The sequence below is a fragment of the Vulpes vulpes genome, chromosome 12 (assembly GCF_048418805.1).
Source record: "Vulpes vulpes isolate BD-2025 chromosome 12, VulVul3, whole genome shotgun sequence".
Classification (NCBI taxonomy): Eukaryota; Metazoa; Chordata; class Mammalia; order Carnivora; family Canidae; genus Vulpes; species Vulpes vulpes.
The window spans coordinates 12,005,437-12,025,201 of NC_132791.1; the positions used below are offsets into that span (position 1 = coordinate 12,005,437).

General features: G+C 44.1%; 1 protein-coding gene across 33 annotated transcripts in view; it reads right to left on the reverse strand.

Annotated features, from left to right (window-relative positions):
* ZNF462 (zinc finger protein 462) overlaps nt 1–19,765 on the reverse strand; it is a 136,486-nt gene that overhangs the window by 53,637 nt on the left and 63,084 nt on the right. For 17 of the 33 annotated variants that reach the window (XR_011995441.1, XR_011995451.1, XR_011995446.1 and 14 more), the window contains 4 exons: nt 19,187–19,351; nt 17,311–17,414; nt 14,261–14,379; nt 9,981–10,172 (listed from right to left, as the gene is read on the reverse strand). Coding sequence is in view for 4 of the 33 variants with exons in the window: in XM_072727781.1 (XP_072583882.1) it covers nt 9,981–10,172; nt 14,261–14,379; nt 17,311–17,414; nt 19,187–19,351 (580 nt within the window). In the remaining 29 variants the exon portion in view is untranslated. Of the gene's footprint in view, nt 1–9,980; nt 10,173–14,260; nt 14,380–17,310; nt 17,598–19,186; nt 19,352–19,765 lie in introns of all 33 variants that reach the window. The other 16 variants (XR_011995437.1, XR_011995429.1, XR_011995436.1 and 13 more) reach the window with 2 other exon arrangements.

Here is a 19,765-nt window from a genome sequence, read left to right on the forward strand (position 1 = left end):
AATATTCTCAAGAGGTGGCGGAGAGTAAGGTATGTGCTCTCCCTCTTCTTGGCCACTTGGGAGGAAATAGTCACTTTGGTCATAGAAGCTGAAAGGGATATGGTGTGGTCATTGGGGAGAAGGCCAAAGTTAGTTAATTGAAGGAGACAGGTGAGACCCAGGAAATGTGCACAGTATAGGGCAGCACATCATGGTATACATGCAGCCCAATTCCATTGGCTTTTTCCAAACATTATGCGGCATAACTGAGCTCACAGTCACTAAAAGTCCCAGGCTTTTCCACACATAAACTACTGTTTTGTCAGCTCTCCTTGTATGTGGCGCATTTTGCTGCCCTAATTCAAATCAACAAATATTTATTGAATGGCCTGCCAAGTGCTAGGGATCTGAAACAGTCCTTGACCTCAGAGAGCACACAGTTTAGCTGGGGAGACAGATATGATAAGCAACAATTATAAGAATATTTGGCAAGTCTAGTACTGGAAGAGAATATAAGGGTCAGAAGCTACCCAGCATATTTTATATTTATCACCTAGCAAAATCTCATTATAGCTCATACTCAGAACAGTCTAGACAGTCTGTAATCTTGATTCTGTCATTTAACTTATGGACAATTTGCCAATATTTCAAATGTACTAAGCCTCAAGCAATAGGAAAAAAAAAACTTAAGAAAATTTTTAAGCAATGAGTGAGCCTTAAAATTAACACAATTAGTGGATTTTTGATTGGCAAAACCTCAAAGGCCCTATCTAATTCGTAGAATCTCATCCTAAACACATTCTCCCTCTCTCTTTCTCACACACAAATAATTGCAGCCTTTAAATAACCTGATATTTATTATATGAAGGGGAATTGGTTTTTGTTCTTTGAGATACAGACCCTCATATTTTAAAATATAATGTGAATCAAGTAGTGATAGAACCTATCAAGTGAGAACCAAAAAACATGAAAAAAAATAATTTGTATATTATGGTTCCAGTTTTCTAAAGAAAAAAAAATTAAAACAGAACCTATGTTTGTGTATGTATAGAGCAAACACCCAGATGACTTTTATATTTTATTTTACATATTGCCATGAAGCTGTTTTTTAATTAAGAGTAGGTATTACTTTTGTAATCAAGAATAATCTGTGTGGGCATCTTAATGCAAAGACTATAGATGCTAGCTTATTTCACCTAGGGTTCAAAAGTACCCTCCCACTTCCAAAGGAGATAGAGCCCTTGCTGCTGGTCTTCCCTGTTCAACTTGCATCTAAAAACTAAAAATGTCTTCCTGGTACTAAGTACCACTGCAGTCTGCACCTCTGCTCACCTCGCCAACTCTCCTCTCACTAACATGCACCCTCCTGTATGGCCCAATCGGTCTCTGCATATCCCAGGAGTCCTCCTTCTCTACGTTTACTCACTTCTGAGTAATGGACTCATGGACTTCCTGCATGGACTTCCACCGTGTAAAACACACTCAGCCTTCAAGGCCCAGCCTGAGCCCCAGAAGCCTTCCATGACTCTTCAATTTCTTCTCCTCTCCATGGCTGTAACTATTAAAATCTAAGTGCACAATTTCTCACTTCACTCCATTCTGGTCTAACTTAACACTATCTGTGTATCTATCTATTAACTTAAGCTCCAAATCTCAGTCAATAATAAAAACTTAAAAAAATAATAATAAAAACTTGACTTTAGTTTCCTTTGGAAGATTCCAGGATCTCCAAACATTAAAAGAGGAGGTTGTCCGTTAGCCACTCTGGATCATGTGTGGATGTGCATTTCCACTACAAGAATGCCATGAGACGACACAAAGGTTAAGGGCACAAGCTTTGGATTCAGACAAGCTCTACCATACACACCCACACCCACATTTTGTGACAGGCTCATCATGTCACTCCTCAGGGTATCAGTTTCCTGCTCTATAAAATGAGACTAATAATTTGTACCCCTGACTCATCAGACATATTAAATCAGATAACAGATTTAAGGCAATCAGCAGAATTAAAAAAATAAAAATAATGGTAAATTTTATCCCTTAGGAATTAAACAAGAGACACAGAGAAGCCCTTTATAACAAAACCAGAATGGATGACTTTCAAACTGGTCAAGGAGGAAAAAATAGCTAGCAATGCTAAAAAGCCAAGAACTAGATTAAGGGTTCTTTAGAAGGCCCTGTTGCTCGACTGGCTATCATTGCCGCTTTGATGGAGGGCTCTCAGTGCATTAAAATAAAAGATGACATAAGGAGGGTGGCTTGCATGAGTCATCTAAGAATATTCTGTGTCCCTCAGGAAGCTGAAGAACCCAGCCCTGGGCTGACTTCTCGAAGAGCAGTGTACTGGTAAATAAAACCTTAGCTGGGCTCTGTACTCGCAGCCAAACATCTCCTTTGGGTCGACCTGATGGCTCTGAAACTGCTTGCAAAGTAAAGAGCCCCCGTGGCAGGAACTTATCCTTTCCTGGGCACAGACTACAAGGGAGTAAATCCAAGCAAAAAGCAAGCAGATCCTCCTGCCTAAACCTCTCGTGTCACTTTGGCTATTACTTACTTGGCCATTTTTTATTTAATCACCGCAATTGAGGTTTTTCTGTAGAATATTATTTAGGATGATGAATGATTTAACAGGAAAATGTGTATATTATTTGGACATGCTTTTCTGGTCTATATCATCAAAACTCATATAATTTATTTTTAAAAATAATAGTTGTTTTCTAAAATATTATTTCTAGCATCTTCTTCCCATCTCTGCACTTGAAAAAAAAAAATCTTCTTTGCATACTTATTCTTGCTTGGGACATACCCTCTGCTGGATCCAGCAAGACTGTCCCAGGATCTCTACCTCTGAATCATGGCTCACTCAAGCTGGTCCCTCAAAATATAATACCTTTCTTTCTGCTTGTCTAAGTTCCTCTAGCACAGAACAGTATTTGAAAGCGAGGAGAGAACCTATAGAAAAGGATTTTTTTAAAAAAGATTTTATTTATTTATTTACTAGAGACACAGAGAGAGAGCAAGAGAGGCAGAGGCACAGGCAGAGGGAGAAGCAGGCTCCATGCAGGGAGCCCGACGTGGGACTCGATCCCGGGTCTCCAGGATCACACCCTGGAGCTAAGGCGGCGCTAAACCGCTGTGCCACCATGGCTGCCCGAAAAGGATTTTTATATCAAATATAATAGGGCTAAAATATCTAGCTCTAGTTACAGAGAAAGAAAATTTGATAACAGCAATGAGAAGACTGGGGAAATTCTTTCTTTCCAAAAAGAACCGAAATGAATGTTTTAGATGATTTGACCAATCACAGAAAATATTTTCTGCCAAAGAATAAAACAGGTTTCTTCTTTCAGTTACTTCCCACAACACAGGTTCTAGGAGACTTAAGGTAACATCTAAGCTGTCCACCAAAAGATGTAAAAAAAAAAGATGGAGTTATGAAGCAAACTCCAGTGTTGGAGGAACTAGCTCTGAATGAGTTCAGTAGTATATATAAGCTTGTATTTCTGATGAACAAATGTTTTTCTTGGCATGAGAAGAGGGAGATGGGTTAGTTGACTAAGTTCCCAGGACACAGAAAGCTTACACTTGAAATGTTTTTTAATCCTTGGCACATGAAACTGTGGCTAATTCAAAAAGTCACAGAAATCTCAGGCAGGTGGGTTCTTTGGGAAGGATCTTTCACATGATACTCGACTTCGGGGTGGTGGTGATTCTGGAGGTTTCGTGTTTGCCACGGACGCCAAGTTCTAACACCTTAACGTCTGAAGACCGCTGGGCATAGGACAGGAGATCCATCCATACCGTCTTATCACTGGAGACACAAACCTCTAAATCTTTTTAGTAGAAATGCCATTCTTCATAAAAAGCATGAAAATAAACTCTAGATCACATTTTAATGTAGAATTCTTAGGTCAAAACAGGAAGGTTAGTATTCTCTGGTCAGATCATTTTGTGACCAGAAGAACCTACTAAAAATTATGGTCAAGCCATTAAAATTATGCCTTATATCCTATGCACTGGAAACTATGTACATCTTTGTACTTCACAATTATTCACTCTAGAGTCTCCACTGCATTATTGTCATTTTTAAAGAAACCACCTCTTCTTTCCTTCACCCCAAGAGAAATCTGATTGCAATTGGAACCTGTGTGGAAGGTCTGATGCCCTAGCAACTAATTGGATCCTCTTAAAGGTTGAATTTTATGTCTGACCTATTTAGAAATCTGAAAAGCTTCTCTTTGAAAAGCAGGCATCTCAGATCTTAATTTTTAAGTGTCAAGTACTGCTGCAGTCAAGGTTAAATGAGTTGATAGCTTGGCGCTAGACTCAACATAATTCTTAGAGAAGATTTTCTTTTAAGCTTAAATGTAATTCATGTGCTAATATTTTTAAACTCTATCTAATGCCCTACATTTCATATATGAAATAAAGAATATATTTAGGTCAAGTTACACTTTAAGTGGCATCTAGGAATATTCCGTGTTAAATATAAAAGTTGATAATGACATTTATTAAAGGCTGGGTTAATTTCATGGGTATTGCTGTAATCCCCTCCACCCACCCCCAGTTATCTAGGGCAGAGGTCAGTGACACACTGCCCATAAGCCAAATCTGGCCTTCCTTCCCTGTTTTTTTTGTACATAAAGTTTTATTGGAACACATCCACGTCCATTTATTTATATAGTATTCATGGCTGTTTTCACATTACAATGGCACAGCTGAGTAGCTCTAACAGAGACCGTATGGGTCACAAACCTGGCAATATTTTCTATCCGGCCCTTTCCAGAAAAAGTTTGCCAATCCCTGATTTTGGTAGAAACTGACCAGTGTATGAATCTCATAAAAAAGAGTCTCCTCTAATCAATATATTACGTTAAAATCCCAGTGGGTACGATTTTGAGGTAGAATAGAAAATGTTCAGAACTCATTAAACCATGGGTTCTGTTGGTTGGTTTCATTCTACAGAGTTTCTTTGAATTTGGATTTCACTGCAGCCGAACACTATTTCCCCCCGCCCTCCCTCCCCAAAGATATGGAGAACAAACATGCCCCCTCGAGGGTCAATGGTTGTGTACACTTGGCTCTACCACCGGGTGACCACTTTAGTAATGCCACACCTCTCCAGCTCTACTACACCCTGTCTCCTTCTGAGGGTTGGAAAGGTTTATACTCTGTTTCCACCTTCAATCTCCCACCTCTACAGAAGGGCTTGTTATGCAGGGAACAATGACCATGTTTAAAACACTTCATCAAGGTAGATCTTCTCTTCTTGGAGAACGTGTCAGAAAATTTCTGTTAAAGCAGTCTCTGAGGTTTCCTCTTTAGAATGTTTGCCTTTTGAACTTTACTTTTAAATGGAAATGAAATACATGTGCCCTCCTAACTTGGTTCTGCGGAGTTAAGTTAGACATAGAGACTCAACACAGGAATTGAAAATTGTGATGTCTCCAAGAAATCACTGGTCATTGAAAAGAAGTTAGGATTTCATATGTCCTTACATCTAACTGCTCCCATCAGAAAATCAGGGGGCAGAACCACTCGCATATCCACAAGTACAAACAGAGCCCTGAGAGTTACCAGAGTAGAGGGTTGGGCCAGTAAAAGTCAGTCTTCAGAGAAAGTGAAAGTCAGAGGCTTACAGACAGAAGCAGACAGGGAGGAAATCCTTCCAAGCTCCCAGGAGAGCCTATTCAAAGGCATGGGAGTGGAAATGAAGAAGTTAGATACTGAAGGAGGGGAGAGGTGGGTAGCTAGCACAGAGATAGTAGCACATCATCAGTATCTGCTAGCGAGGTCACTCTGGAATGGGGAGTGTGACCCAATGGTAAGTTCTCCATGCAATGCCCAGGACTTTGATATGACAAGTGCCTGGAGTTCTTTAGTGAGAGGTATCTGAGTAAAAACAGTGCTTCTCAAGCATTATTCTAGAGTTCAGAACAGAAAAGCTAACTGAAAAAATTCTAACAGAAAATCTCTTACTAACAGAAAAAATAAAATCACAAAGCTCCTTACAACATTTTCCTGCTGACCCGTAACAGCAAAGACTTCTCCACTGGGTGGACTGTATCCAGACCAATGCTGTAAAGAGAAAAAGGTATCACGACCAAAAGTTCGTGGCCTTCTCTCTAGGTCGCTATCAGGGCATAGACGAAGAAACTATGTTGTCCTCCTCCACCCAGGTGCCTGGTCTTAGCATCTCATTTTTGCTTTAAACGCACCACAGTAGCTACTTCCTAAAGCAGGCAATCCCATACAGCATCACTGGGTAGATAGAAGGAAGAAAATAATCTGTTCTTTGGGGAAAATTCAAGGAAGGAAAATAATGAAATGTCACCATTGGCTTGACTTCGTAGAAAGGATATGGCTCAATTTTCAATGACATGGCCACTATCCATGTATCACAGAGCTTCAGAGACCTAACCAAACTTCATACTAAACCATGTTCTTCTCGTTTCTTGGTTATTTTATACAGGTGTGCGTCTATGTGTTTTTCCATCCTGGAAGCAGAGACTTGGAAAAAAGCGTGACAAAACCCAGTCCTCTATTTTCTATGGCAGAAGAAGGAATCCAGTAAACACAAACACAGCAGCACTTCCTTCTGTTGACAACCTTATGATTTCCCCTTAATGCATTGTTTAGAATAGCAATTACGTGTCACTTCCCATTATCCTACACACAAAACCACCACCACACAGCCCTTGCTTTTCCTTCCAACAACCGATCGCAGAGAATATAGAAAGAATTCACATGCTGGTGGAACATGTCAAGATGGACAGCCCAGAGCCCAAGAGCTCTGTTTATGGACAGAACAGGTGTGTGGCCAGGCAGCTGGGGTGAAATCTCCCCTCCACCTTCTCAGCACCCCTCCCTTGCAGTGCTGGGCTCTGGGTTGGGAGGGAAAGCAGCTTTGGAAGAACCTTCTTTTTCAGCCTGTTTCCTCCTGCCAGAGAAGACTGGCTCGCTCTCAAGACTGCAAGCATTTGACCACTGCAAACAGCAGTGAGCATGTCAACTAGTTTTATTCACATCCCTCGCTAGGGAATCGGAAAGCCAAGGACACACTGGTGATTTCCCTGGTTTTATGGATCTCTACTCCCCCCAGGCCTGCAACACATTTTTGGGGCTTGTGTTCACAGTGTCCTGGCATCTGCAGTGTGGGAAACCCGAACTGAGAGCCAACAGCCCCAGAGCTTCTCCCTATTAAAATGTGCAATTGGATTTCACATGCGTGTTTCAAACACCATTCAAGGCATGATTTACAGGCTACTGTCTAGCCCCACAGCTGTTTTTTCATCCCCTAGACTTAGGCGTTTCTAGGAATCCACCACTCAGCTCCCCGGCAAATCGTCCTCCCCAATTCCAACCTCCTCAGTCCTTCCTGGGCACCCAAAGCTATGCAAGACCTACACTAAGGATTCAAGAAAATATTTATTGAATGAATAAACTATTATCCTTTCTACAGAACCATTTATTCATGAGAATAGCCCATTTGATGCCTTATTTCTGTACCCACCTTTGCATCAAGTTTTTTTTTTTTTTCATCAGATTAAACTCATCACTGCCGACCCATTGATAAAGGTTATTTATATACATTAAAAACAGTGCAGGTCCAAAGAGTTGCCACCCAGGGCTTTCAGAGTTGCTGAATTTTTTCTAGGGATGAGAAAAGAAAACACTTTTATATATTGCCAGATATCTTCTTGTGGTTGAATAGAGACAGACTGTCTGTGTTCAGCAGAGAGTTATCCTACCATTGTATTTCTGTGACCACTCACCCTAAGGTACTAATGTAGTCTCACTTCCAAGAATCTGAAATCACCCCCAAAAAGGTTAGACCTCAGGCTTAGGGTTATGGTTGGTTCAAAACCATATTGACAGCATCTTCTAAATATCTGGTTTTAAGCTACCGGAGGACCAGAATGGTAGTGTATTTATTTATGATTCTTCTGTGCAGAGCACAGCTCTTGGCAGAGGATGGACTCAGACACAGTGAGCAGTCGGCAGGATTCCCTTGCTCTGTGACTGAGGCCCACCTTTTAAGGGAAGAGGACAAAGGCGGGGGGGGGGGGCATGACACTGAGAGAAATGTCACAGGAAAAGTCCTTGCTGGAAATAGTGTGGATGGATCAATTTCACCCAAATGGCTCTGCAAATGTAGCTTCCATTTCAGATGAAAGCAATTAATTAAAAATGATGTTAATAAAGATCTTACAATTTACATCAAATGACATTTTGCCCTTTGTTGCAGTATACCAATCTTTTCCAATGACCAGAATCTCAAGGTGCAAAGGGGACACCTGTCCATTTTCGCATACGCTCTCACCGCACCCCCACCCCAGCGCCCTCCCACCCCAGCTCTGAGATTCAAAGTTTTCCAAGAAAACTTCCTCATCCTCCTTGAACTACTACACAACACTTGAGGAGATTCACTTTGTACAAGCCACAGTCACAATAACAAGCCTTCCTTGTTAAGCCAAAGTCCCTTAAGACAGGAATACTTGTAGGGAACTCTTGTGTTTCACATAGCATTTGATGGCTAGAAAGGCGAGGCCACCAAGTTCCTTAACTCAACAAAGGCAGCTTTAGTCTCGGGACTCCCCTTCCCTTCTCCTCCCAAAGCTGTGTCTTTACAGACCTCATGAAGGAAGATTAATCATTTACTCTTTGGATAATCTGATAATCAGACCATGTTGACATGCTGGGCTGTCAGGCCTGCAGGTTACCTGAAAAGGCTCTCCTTTTTTACACTAAAAATAACCCCAAATTCACACTTGTTACAAGTGGCTCCAAAGGCTGAAATCCCAATTGAAGAATAAAAATGGCAGCAATAAAATGACTCTTTATTAAATATCCACCATGCATCCGATGTTGTGTAGGGTGTTTGACACATGTGCCTTCTCTCCTTCACCTCTCAAGATAATCAGTGGAGGTAGTATTGTTACCTGATTCTACGTGAGTGTAGAAGTCACAACTGCCCAGAAAAATACAACTGGCATTAAAAGAAAATAGACTTAAAGCCAATCCTTTGTGCAAAAAAGCTCACGGACTTTCCTTCCAGTCCACTGTGCACCCACCCCCACCATGAAGGGAACAGTAGACCTTGGGAACAGTGCACTCCCAGGCTGGGAAGAACTCAAGCTGGTAGGAGATTGAAGGAGCATGAGGGGCAGGGAAGGGAGCAGCCCTGGCGTCTTCCACATCCTGAGAATCTGCACGCGTCCTCCTGTCCTAAGCACCTGATTCTGCAGTCCCCGGAGGTGAGCTGAGCCATCAAAACACTTGCTTCTTGGTCTGGTCAAAACAATAAGCTGTCCTCTTGCTCACTATGCCATACCTGCAGCCTCCCCCCCTACCCCACAGCTTTGGGTACATTGCCAGTGACGAGACCCCTCCATGGCTTTCTGTATTTCTGAATCTCCAAACCCGAGCAGTTAGACCCTCTTCCCACCTGGTGCTTTCTCAACATCCTTCGGTTATCGGAAATCACTAGTTACCCCTAAATTATCCTGTGACAGAATCAGACATACTTGCCCCACCCAACCCCTCTTTCTCCCTCCTCTGAATTCTGTGTAGCATAACATGACACCCCAGACACTTCACGCATATGTTTTTTTGGATTTGCAGGTTATTTTTTTTAGAGCAACACAGGATATAAATAAGTAACTAAATAAATAAATCGGCCTGGTATATCCCATTCCTTTTCTTGCTCACAACCACACAGAAGACTCCCAACGCTGGTCCACCCACAGGGAGTGCGCTTTCTGCAAGCACTGCCCACACGAGTCCAGCCTGACATTTCTGCATGGCGCCAGACACTCACCCAGGGTACCCCACCTTCCCACTCCCATTTTTACACTGTTGCGACCTTTCCCCATTTCTTCCTTCACTTGAACCGTCATGCTTTTGGATTCAACTTTCCTCCAGGAAGAATGACTGGCAATGAATCCCAGCCCACCCCGACCTTCGGTGCTTAGCTATGGCCCGAAGCCCAGTATTACCATTAGAGTCTTCCACTTCTTCGGCTGGGGTAGCTTTCTGGGAGGAGTGGTGAGCGTGTGAGGAGAGCAGACTGACGATCCGTGGCCTGGGGAGGGTCAGGGCTTTTCCGTGGACCTTGAGGGAGTGTTCCTTCAGCTGGCTGATTGTCATGGTGGAAAAGGAGCAGCAGGAACACTTGTAGGCATGCTCACCTGGAGGAAGATGGCAGTAAGGGGCAGAAGAGGAAAAAGAGGGGAGGAGAGACGGTGGGGGTGGGAAACAAAGTGACAGAGTTAATTCACGCCAGAGAAGTGTCTCTGAAGCGTCTTGGTCTGAGAAGCCTCCTAGACCAGTTATCGTCCCTTCGCACACAACCACAATGGTCCTCTGGGACTCGAACTCCTCGAAGAGCTCCATTATCAAGTGACCTGCTCCCTTCTCATTTCATGCTCTACTTACAGGGAAGAGCCCTATGGACTGATTCCCCAACGAGGAGTGAAACCAAATGTCTACGGCCCCACCTTCAGAAAGGTTTCCCAGTCTCTCGATCTCTCTCACTCTTCACTAGAAATGACCATGTCGGCTTTCGCTCAAGGATGTTTTTTTATCATCTGCAGAATATGATATGCTTAATTCTCACTCCAAGGGCCTATTGGTGGCTTTCCAAGCACAGACAACTAAGTGCAAACTCTGTTGTGTTATTTTCATCCTTTACGTCTTTGCTGACTATACACCTCCCTCCATTCCACACATCCTAGTTTTTGGTTTTTTTGGACCAGTTCACAAACCTCAGCATAAAACTCCACGCTCCTACTTAATCGTGCAGAAATGGGTAAAAATGAGTCATTTCTTTAACCGAGAGAGAGTTGTATATGTGTGTTAGCTCCCATATTCTTTGATAAGGACAGGTCAGTGAAAGTAGGTATTTTAATTTTAATTATTTTTATACCACTGAGACAAATGTGACCAAATGAGACTATGATTCACCTTTGCCCTAGGTCAGCTGTTAAATGAACTGCATTTTAAAAAGCCAGGCTGTGAAATGGGCATGCTTATGTTGTTGTATAAACACTGGTTAGATCCACTCAGAAAGCAATTTTGCTTTTTATAACAATAGGCTTAGAACGCTCATGCTTGCAGCTCAGTATTTGCACTTCTCAGAGTTTATATTAAAAAAGTATCCTTTGACACATAGGGTTTCCAGCCATAAGGAAATGATTAAGTAAATGTGGACACATCCTCTCGATGAATGATCATTCATTAAAATAAATTCTTGAAGAGTTTGTAATCATATAAAAAAACAAAACAAAATAAAATAGTGATACTCAGAAAAACAAACAGAAAGGCACAATATATTTTAGATTGAATTATTATCACAACTGTTAAAAATAATAATAGAGGAAATGGTTGAAGGGAAATGTCATCAAATGTTAACAGTGGTCTTTGGAGAATAAGATTATGGAGGACTGACTCTGTTTCTTCTTTCATTTCCAAATTTCCTCAAATGAGTGGAAGTTTTTTAACATTTCTTTTTTTTTTTTTTTTTTATGATAGTCACACAAAGAGAGAGAGAGATTGACAGAGACACAGGCAGAGGGAGAAGCAGGCTCCGTGCACCGGGAGCCCGACATGGGATTCGATCCCGGGTCTCCAGGATCGCGCCCTGGGCCAAAGGCAGGCGCCAAACCGCTGCGCCACCCAGGGATCCCCTTAACATTTCTTTTTAAGGTGAAATTGTAAAACCAGAGAAAAGGGAAGTGGAGAAAAAAAAAAAGCAGCAGAAAGGACCTTTAGCAAGGAAAAATTATGTGGGCCAGTGACAATGAACTGTGGCCACAGCTGCAGAGAAAAAGGTAAACCTCTGTTCCTGCTTTGATCCAGCTGGGATGGTTAGCTCCCTGCCACCTGGAAGATGACTAATGTTTTCACATGTGAGGTGAGCACAGCATCCCAAATTCTGCACTGAGCCTCCACTTTACCACTAGTGATCCTCAGAGCATGTACTGCCAAGAAAGTCTTGAAGAGAACCTTGAGTGATGCAACATCCGACAGACCAAGGAGGAAAGGAAGTTCACAGTCAGATGACCTGAACTAGAACCTCAGTCAGTCCCCAACTGTGATCCAGGAGTCCGGATAATGTCAGTTTGTCAACAGTGGTATTTATTACTATAATACATATGGATCTGTAGAATATTATTTATAATACAACATAGAATACATGTGCTAACATGTATTAGGGGCAGCCCGGATGGCTCAGCGTTTAGTGCTGCCTTTGGCCCGGGGCGTGATCCTGGGGACCCGGGATTGAGTCCCATGTCGGGCTCCCTGCATGGAGCCTGCTTCTCCCTCTGCCTGTGTCTCTGCCTCTCTCTCTCTCTCTCTGTGTGTCTCACAAATAAATAAATAAAAATCTTAAAAAAAAACCACATGTATTAGTTATTGCATATAATACGATTGACCTCCTTATTCCATTTTTTTTAAAAGATTTCATTCATTTACTCATGAGAGACAGAGAGAGAGAGAGAGAGAGAGAGGCAGAGACACAGACAGAGGAGAAGCAGGCTCCATGCAGGAAACCCGACGTGGGATTTGATCCTGGGACTCCAGGATCGCCTGGGCTGAAGGCAGGCGCCAAACCACTGAGCCACCCAGGGATCCCCTCCTTATTCCATTTTAAAATGTTTTAATGCAAGCTGGCTGCATGAACCCGGTTGGGCAGTTGCAAATAGCACAACCTGAGAGAGAATTCAAATCCAGATTATTTGATTTGTCTATGTGACTTTTACCCTTTAAAATAAAACAATGCATCTAGGATGGACAAGGTGAGTCAAGAGTTTTGGAAAATGTATCAGCTTTCTCCAAGCCAAGCCACTCTCAGTGGCTAAACTCCACACCATGGACACCAAGTTTCCCAGGTGTGCAGAGAAACAAATTATACTGCTCCCTCCTCTCTTTCTGGATGCTTCCTTCTCGCCAACCAGCGAGCACAGTCCACATGGTCAGTTCAATGCCCCAGAGTCAGCAGGAAGCCTCTGGCACTCTCTTAAAGTCCTTCCCACAGGCCAAATCATTCACCCAACTTCCACTGCTGACTGCTTTTGACAAGATGGAGACCTGTGAGAAAAACTGTCCAGGATGGTGTCCCAGTTGAATAGTTTACCATATGTACATGTTACAAAATACTGGTCTGAACCCTGAAGCCTCTTACTCTATAGCCTTTAGTAGACTTTTCCTGAAAACACAAAAATACTAAGAGACAAACAGAAGTCCCTAGAGCCAGTCTCCCTGTCCCACCTGCAGCCCAGTGGGGCTTGGGGCTGCTAGATGCCTTCAGTAGTTTCAATCCATTAAACCAGTTCAATAGGACCCAACATGACGAAACATGGGCAAGACCTCTGAGAAGGCCACTGGGTGCTGCGGAGTCCAGTGTGGCTGAGACCATCACAGAGAGGCCCCCAGACTGACTTCCCTGCATCACACCTCTTTCCTCTCTTGGCTGAGCTCTGATTTGCTACCTGCAAACACCCTCCATCATGTGCAAAAGGGAGAGAAGAACAGTATCTTGTCAGGGATGAGGATGGAGGCTTTCGTTCTGAAGTTGAATTCTTAGTGAAAGGGTTATACAGCCTTGAACAGGTTCCTTCATGTTGAGTCTCTGTATCCTCTTCTGACACTGAGGGTGACACCACCACCTACCGTTTAGGACCGTCATGAGGATGAAATAGTATGATGAACAGAACGTGCTCAGGCCACAGCCTGGTAGGTGAGGGTTGCTCATGAGATAAGCACAATGAGATGGAACCACAGAGTGACACAGACCAGCACAGCTCCTGGGCACTCAGGACCCAAAGTCATTTCTCATCTGCTGTATAGAAATGTATTTAGGGGCATCTCATGAGAAATCTTACACAGCTTGAGGACTTTGTCCCTTTGAACTTCCTCAGGATTATAATTTTATTTTAGTTGGGGATTATCTTTAGTAGATACTCACAATTCATGCCTTTCCAGTAGAAAGGCTGGGCAATTTAGAAATTTCGCTAAGAAACAAAACCCGTTAGTAGCACAAATCAACTATGACATGGATCAAGCTATTTTGGCTTTGGGTGATCATTTATTTTTTAATATAGTGATCATTTATTAATATATTTCTTCATTAGATTAAAATAAAAATGAACACACAATCATGTCAAAAATAACTTCTTCTCACGTGTGGCACAAGAGACTTTGAATTTCACTCAGGGAAGACCGCTGGATTTCCAATTCAAGGAAAGGATTCTGTGCATCAGGAAGGCTAACTCACCAGCATGAGCCTTGAGTATATGTGTTTTCAGCCGGCTGTTATAGGAGGACTTGAAGGAGCAGAGTTTGCACCGGAATGGTTTATGGTGTCCGTGGTGGGTTTGCATATGGCGATCCAAGCTTGATGTAGAAGAAAAATAAAAGAGAGAGAAAAAAACAACAGGATTAACAATTACATATATTTTCCCACTGCCCTTTCCCAGCAAACCCATTCCTAAACTGTTCAAAGTCATTGTTACTTTCCAGGGATGGCGCTTACCAAAAACAACGACAACGATGACAAGAGTGGTCATACCTACTGGAAAGGGAGGGGAGGCTAAAAGGAAGGAAGAGATCAAGAGCCCTCTGGACTGAAAGACATGGCAGCGGGAATAGGTCATAGTAGACTCTCATTTTCCCTTCCCTAGAAACATGTATAATCGGAAGAGGGCGTCCAAAGAGAAAAGGTAAAATACCAAGTGCGAGTTTCCTGCCAAGTCAGCAAGGAGTACCTATCACAGGGTCTCTCAACTTATTCCAAGAAAAAACCCAAACCACATAAGAATTAGAGAAACTTTGCATTTAAAAAGGGTTTTCTTTTTTAAATCTCCATTCTGCATTCCTGGTGAACACTCAGGAGGGAAAGGGAAGTTTCAAAGTAGTTGAGCTTTCAAAGTAGTTGAGCTACTTGCAACGGGGGCTGTCACGTCTCCAACATGAAAATATGGAGGCAAAGTGCAGGTGCGTTTAAAAGAAGTCACGTGATCCAAAGGCCACTCATCCCTTCTGATAAACACAACCATGTTTGCTGTACCTCAGTCTTCCAGAGCAACTTATAAAGAAGTTATTTAATTATGGTGAACTCCTAGTATTTCATAATAATTACTAGTCTAAAAAAAATAATAAATCTACCAAACAAGGTGTGGGAAGAAGTTCTAATTTGAATCGGTACCCCAGAGAAATAGATTCCATTCTAAATGACTCATGTGGGAATGGTGCTGGTTACCATTTAAACATATAATGTTCTCCTGAGCTCCAAAGCAGCACTTTCAATTGCCTCCGGACACCTCCCTCTGGGTGTCCGTTAGCTTTCTTAAATTCAACTGGCCCTAAACAAAACCATCAGTTTTTTTTCTCCCCTCCAAAACAAATGCTATTCCTCATTTCCTTGCTTCTGCAAAGGACACTACCATCCTCAAGCCAACCAGACTGAACACCTAGGTATCATTTGTCCTCTACTTTGCCTCTCATCCCTCATCCCCTACATTAAGTTGATTTTTCCTAATCGTGAAGATCCTACTTCCTTTAACCATTCCCAAAGTTCCATCCTAACTTCTCAGCTCACCTACTACTACTGCCTCCTAGTTGGGTTTCTCCCACGGTTGTTTTCAACTCAAGAGCATAAGCTATGGAGTCAGACTACCTGGGATCAAATCCCAGCGACGGCTTATAAACCGCGTGGCCTGGGCAAGTTGCATAAACCTCACTTTTCTTACCCACAAAATGGAGAGAGTAGTAGGACCACACCTCATAGGGTTGATTTAAGAATAAAATGAGATAATACTTGAAGGCACTTAGCGCACCGGTGGACACATAGGAAGTCTCAATAAATGGCAGTGATTATGATGACTCTACTCATTTCAGAGTCTTCCTTTTCCCAATAATGTAAATGACAAAATATTAATTCCACATTCAAAGATTCCAAATATGGTCTCTACTCAAGTCTTTGAACTTTATCTTCCATTATTCTTTTACATGTAACTTAAAGATTAGTCAGACTAGACTGCTAGCTGCCGCCCCCCCCCACCGAGCCTCACGCTCTGTTCCACAGGTTTATGCTCTCATCACTCCCTCCATGCTATACGTCCTTTCCAAACTAGTCAAGTCCTGTCTTCTGACTTTAAGACCTGACTCAAGGGCTCCCTACTCTGTAAAACCTTCCCAATTCTTCTACAGGGAGTATAACATTTCCCCTCTTTGAAACCTCACAGCATTTTATTGTTGTAGTTTTGAAAGGTACATGCCTTATTTTGCTCCATTTGTGTGCTTGCTTTATTTGTAACTCCACTGGCCCCTAAACTCCCTTAGCTCGCTGACCATGGCCTCTTCATCTTTATACTTCCCTTTACATCCCCCACTAAGTCCCCACCACACTGCCGAGAACAGGGGTATCCATTCATTCACAACGATCTGTTGAGACTGCTGGGTATCAGACAGCAAGATAGATGCTGTGGAATAAATATACGCCTTAAGCTGATGGGAACTACACAAGCTTTACGTCAGTGCTCGGATCTGACGACAAAGATGACACATTAGGCTCCGTAGGATTCAGGGTTTGTGTAACCCATCCTACTCTCTGTAAAAGCATTGCCTCCTCCGGCCTTTCAACAACTCACTAGCACTTTATCTTTTTAAGAACCGAACAGCCCAACATTTGTTTGCAATTATCATAAAAATAAACAGCACGTCAGTCTTACAATCGGTCACTTCCATCCAAGACGGTGGCACACACATTATTGAACACGTATCTCTCTTACACAGCTCAAAGACAAACGCAACCAAAGGCTGTTTCTTCTCCGAACCATCCCTCTTCCTGTTACCCCCAAAAGCCTGACATGATATTCTAAATCTACAATCCCAACGCCCTGATGGGCCCGGGCAGTTCCTTCTCCTCAACACCCCCCTTACATCAAGCACTTCAAGGTCTTTTTAAAATATCACGCAATGAGAGAATAGTCACACCAGTGAATAGTCCTAATTTTACCTCCTTCACCACTCAATTTCCCAAATGGCCTTTTGTAAATCATAGCAGTGCATCCAAAATAGACAACCCCCTTATTTTTTTTTAAAAGGCCTGTATGTGCCCAGTCTAATGTTAAGAGATCTTGGGCTCTTAGCCCCACTTCACAGACGAGATGACCGAGGCTCAAGGTGACAGAAGCAATTGCACGGCAGGTGCAAACCCTGAGCAGGGCTCACAGACCCCTCCAAACCTCCCCTGCTCTAGCTCAGCCACCTTCCACTATGACATCTCCTCCCCATCACCCCCCATGATCACGAGCCAGCACTTACTTGTGCCTGAAAGCAGAAACAAAGGAGCAATACTGGCAGCTGTACTTGTCCTCGCGGGTAAACATGGCCAGGGCCAGATGGCTCCTCTCATGAGAACGCAGCCCCTGCATGGACATCAGGACTCTGTCACATTGACTACAATGGTATCCCCCCGGCCGGGTTTCATCCTCCAACATTCCATCAAGCAAGCAGTGTTCACCATCCACCCGGTCCACCAGGGTGCCACTGGCATCTTTGGCTGCTTCCAGTCCATCCAGGAACAAATGGGAAGGGTCTTCGGCCTCCTGCTAAGAGAACCACACACACACACATGCCCCACCAACAAAATAAATATCCATCATCATCGTCTCCAGCTCTCCTCCTCTCCCTTCATTCTCCCAAACTCATCAGCATTTCCTGGTAAAGCTTTCTCCCCTGCCTCTCCAGCTCCCCCTAGAGGAAGGGCAAGCCCGCCTGCCATCCTTCATGCAGTGCTGGTGATTTTAGAGCAACGTCTCCGGGCACAGGTCGCTACTGCCTGGGAAACACGAGACAGGGGCTCTCCCACCGTGAAGACAGTTCACTCACTCATCTCCCATCTTAAAGAGAAGATTCAAACTGACACAAAGCAGGGTTAGGGTGACGGCTCAGAGAAAAGAAAGAAAAGGAGGAGGAGGGGAGGAAAAAGCAGAGTAGTGTGGGCATCTAGGAGCCATGGGCCATCTCTGGGAAAAGAAGGGAAGGGAAGGACCTTGCCGCCCGTGCTCTTCCCCATCCTGCCTGTGGTGACTCGGTCCATTGACCGAAGGCTGCCGGACGACCGACTGAAAAACTTAAGGAGCAGCCTGGTTTCAAGACACTCGTGTTTGGAGGTGACTCCTTGGGTTACTGATTACACATGAAGAGCTGCTCTGTCTCCCTCGAGCAATTCCAGGAAACAAGCCTGGGACACACCGAGGTGCCGTGGAAGAGGCTGACCGCCGCTGCCCCCGGGGGGCCACTGCTCTGCTGAGAGCCGGAGGCCTTCAGTCTTTACGTCCAGGGAAAGCAGAGACTTTACGTCCATGCTCCATGGGCAACACAAGACCCTGGAGGGAGACGGGCAGATGACAAAAATATATTCACGTATCTAGGGAGAAGGAGCAGGGCCCTGAACTAACCAACGTCTCTGCTCAAAAATGAGTGCTTAGCCGTATCCTGGAAGGCAGGGATGGTGGCTCGGTTCCCAACAGTGGCCGCTCTTCGGATCACCATGTTCGGAACAGGGGGCCTCATCAGAGCCACGGGGAGGAGGGAAAGCACTGGTCAGCCACATACGGGGAAAGGGCACGAAGGAGGCCAACCAGGTCAAGGGGCTCTCGGGCCTACTGTGGTGTGAAGGCTTTCAGCTTTAGATTTCACGTTTCTTACGCTCCTCAGAGGACCCAGAATAAGAAGTGAAAAGATTCTCCGGGGCTCTCTACACCGTCAGCCAGATGAGAACAGTAAGGAGTCAGGCAGTGGGAGGAGCAGAAGATGATGGGGAACAGGACCCACTTGATTCCAATCAAGAGCTCGGGCAACTCGGAAGAGCAAACACCTAACGGCACTAAACGCAGCACAGAAGGGCGACCCAAAGCCTCCTGCCCCGAGAGGCCCGGATCCTCCGTTTCCACCAAACTATCCGCGTGGAAGGCAACCAGATCGAAACGCGACCGGGTCGAGACACGAAAGATGAAGAAGGTCCAACCTGCAAAAGAATCACAACAAGCCAGACCGATCCAAGCGCAGCTCAGGAGTGCCCACATTCTGGGACGCCCTTTCCTGAGCTGCTCTGAGCAACGGGGGGGTTAATAGGTAACTGGAACCGCTCACACACAACAACGCTCCTCCAGGCCTCCCCCCCCCCAGCTCTCACCTTCACGGCGGCGGACACGGCGGGGACGCTGCCGTACTGGACGTGCTTTCGGAGGTGATTGCAGATGGCTCGGAGCGTCGGGTGCACTTCCACACAGAATTTACACTTGTAGCCCACCACCTTCCTCTCCTTGATCTTTGGCACCTCTTCTAAGTGACCAAAAGGCTGGTGAAATACAGTGGTAGCCATCAGTACTCCGAGCCCCCCCTCACATGCCGGCATTTATTCTTGCAGCTTACTAGCAGATTTTATTTCAAAGCGGATTAGCGGGTTAAAAACCAAAGGGAGAAATATGTGAGTATTTTTACATAACGAATTCGTCAGAGCCGTGGCACGCTGCCTACTATGCAAAGTCTCTGGAACCCAAATATGTTACAACTTGTGAGTAGAGAAGATTTCTGTGGAGAAGCCTCATCGTCACGGCCACCAGGTTATGTGGTTTTTCAAGCCAATTTCAACCACGCAGGTGAAACGTTGCGTTAGCTACGCCATTAGTGAACTTCTTGACCAAAAAAAAGGATCTACTCCCGGAGATGTGAGGTTCGTGTGGCGGACACCGCAGACCACAACACGGCTGAG